This window comes from Mandrillus leucophaeus, unplaced genomic scaffold (genome assembly GCF_000951045.1).
Source record: "Mandrillus leucophaeus isolate KB7577 unplaced genomic scaffold, Mleu.le_1.0 Scaffold381, whole genome shotgun sequence".
In the NCBI taxonomy this organism is placed as follows: domain Eukaryota; kingdom Metazoa; phylum Chordata; class Mammalia; order Primates; family Cercopithecidae; genus Mandrillus; species Mandrillus leucophaeus.
Window position 1 is genome coordinate 1,455,869 of NW_012104043.1, and position 1,762 is coordinate 1,457,630.

Here is a 1,762-nt window from a genome sequence, read left to right on the forward strand (position 1 = left end):
CCCTCAGCCTCCTGAGTAGCTGGGATTACAGGTGCCCACCACCACGTCCGGCTAAATTTTGTATCTTTAGTAGAGATGGGGTTTCTCCATGTTGGTCAGGCTGGTCTTGAACTCCTGACCTCAGGTGATCTGCCCACCTCGGCCTCCCAAAGTGCTGGGATTACAGGCGTGAGCCACCGCACCCAGCCAGGTATGTCTTTATAGCAGTGTGAGAACAGGCTAACACATTTTTATAATATCTTCTTAAGGAAAATGGATAATTTTTTAGTTGTACAGAAAAATCATTTTTTAAAAAATATAGAAAGACCCTTGATGTTAAATTTTTGGGTTATCTTTATTTTTACTCTTACAGGTTTGGATAAATTCTTACTTTAAGATACTATACCATTTAATAAATATCTGCTGAACAATTTTCCTTTCTATTAATGTATTCAATTATTTCTATTTTCAAGATAAAATTACAAAAAGATGCATTCAAACGCTGCCTCTGCCACTTGCTCGCTGTATACAAATTGCTTACACTCTTTCCTTCAATTAAAAATTCAACTAAAAATATCCACCAACAGGGTTACTGTGCAGATTTAATTAGATCACATATATAAATAAATTTGTACAACATCTGGGTCATACAAGGATTTGATAAATATGAACTGTCTTTTCTACTGTTTGGTGACTCATTATTGCAAGATGCTCTACTCCCAGTACCTACCTTGGTCTTCCATTTTCAATCTCATACAGGCCATTCTTGCTCTTTCTCTCAACATGCCCATCCTTTTCGTTAAACTTGGGAGAAAAATTACTTTCACTGTAATGAGAATACCAATGTAAAATAAGAAATAATCATTCAAAACTACCAACAGCTTAATAATGCAAGTCAATCTGTTATCCATAGGAAGTATTTCTGAAACAGTAAATTTTTAAGGGTTAGTTTTTTTTTCCACAAATCCGTCTTACTCCTTCAAAACAATTTTTAAGGGGAAAAAAAAGTTTTAACCAAAACACCATACATTACAAAGATATATATTATTATTAAACTTATTAACCCCTCTGGGAAGGACTACCAGCAGAAGAGCTAGAGCTCCTACCACATGCTACAGAAAGGTGTATTAGCAAGAAGGAATTGTTGGTGGGCACATTATGAAAACTATTGGTTCCCATGTAATTCCAAAAATAAGATTCCTTCTGACGATGTTTCTACTATTTCAAAATAATTTAAATTTCTTCAAATGCACACTGATTAATATTTTTATCAAAGAAAACCCACGAAGCAGTGAATTTGCCCCACAGGCTGCATAATAAATATGATGTATATTAAAAACAGACATACTATGCTGGAAATGTTCTAGATTTTGATCTGGGCAGTGGTTACAGAGCTTTGTAAATGTAAAACTTTACTGAACTGCACACCTTCACATGTAAGAAATGTGCACTTTACAGCCGGGCACGGTGGCTCACGCCTGTAAGCCCAGCACTTTGGGAGGCCGAGGTGGGCAGATCACGAGGTCAGGAGATCGAGACCATCCTGGCTAACATGGTGAAACCCCATCTCTAATAAAAAAATACAAAAAAAAATAAAGAAATGTGCACTTTAATATATTTATATCATGCCACAACAAAAAAATTTTTATGTTTTATTTATTTCTTCTTTTTTTTTTTTGAAATGGAGTCTTTTTTCTGTCGCCCAGGCTGGAGTGTAATAGCACTATCTTGGTTCACTGCACCCTCCACCACCCAGGTTCAAGCGAATCTCCTGCCTCAGCCT

At 36.3% G+C, this 1,762-nt stretch overlaps 1 protein-coding gene across 2 annotated transcripts in view; it reads right to left on the reverse strand.

Moving 5' to 3' along the window:
- The window catches only part of NUDT9 (nudix (nucleoside diphosphate linked moiety X)-type motif 9), a 47,756-nt gene that overhangs the window by 19,333 nt on the left and 26,661 nt on the right, over nt 1-1,762 (reverse strand). The window contains exon 3 of one of the 2 annotated variants that reach the window (XM_011990746.1): nt 710-805. The exons of the other annotated variant lie outside the window; for it this stretch is intronic. Within the exon in view, the coding sequence (XP_011846136.1) occupies nt 710-805 (96 nt within the window). The remainder of the gene's footprint in view (nt 1-709; nt 806-1,762) is intronic. 2 annotated transcript variants of the gene reach the window in all.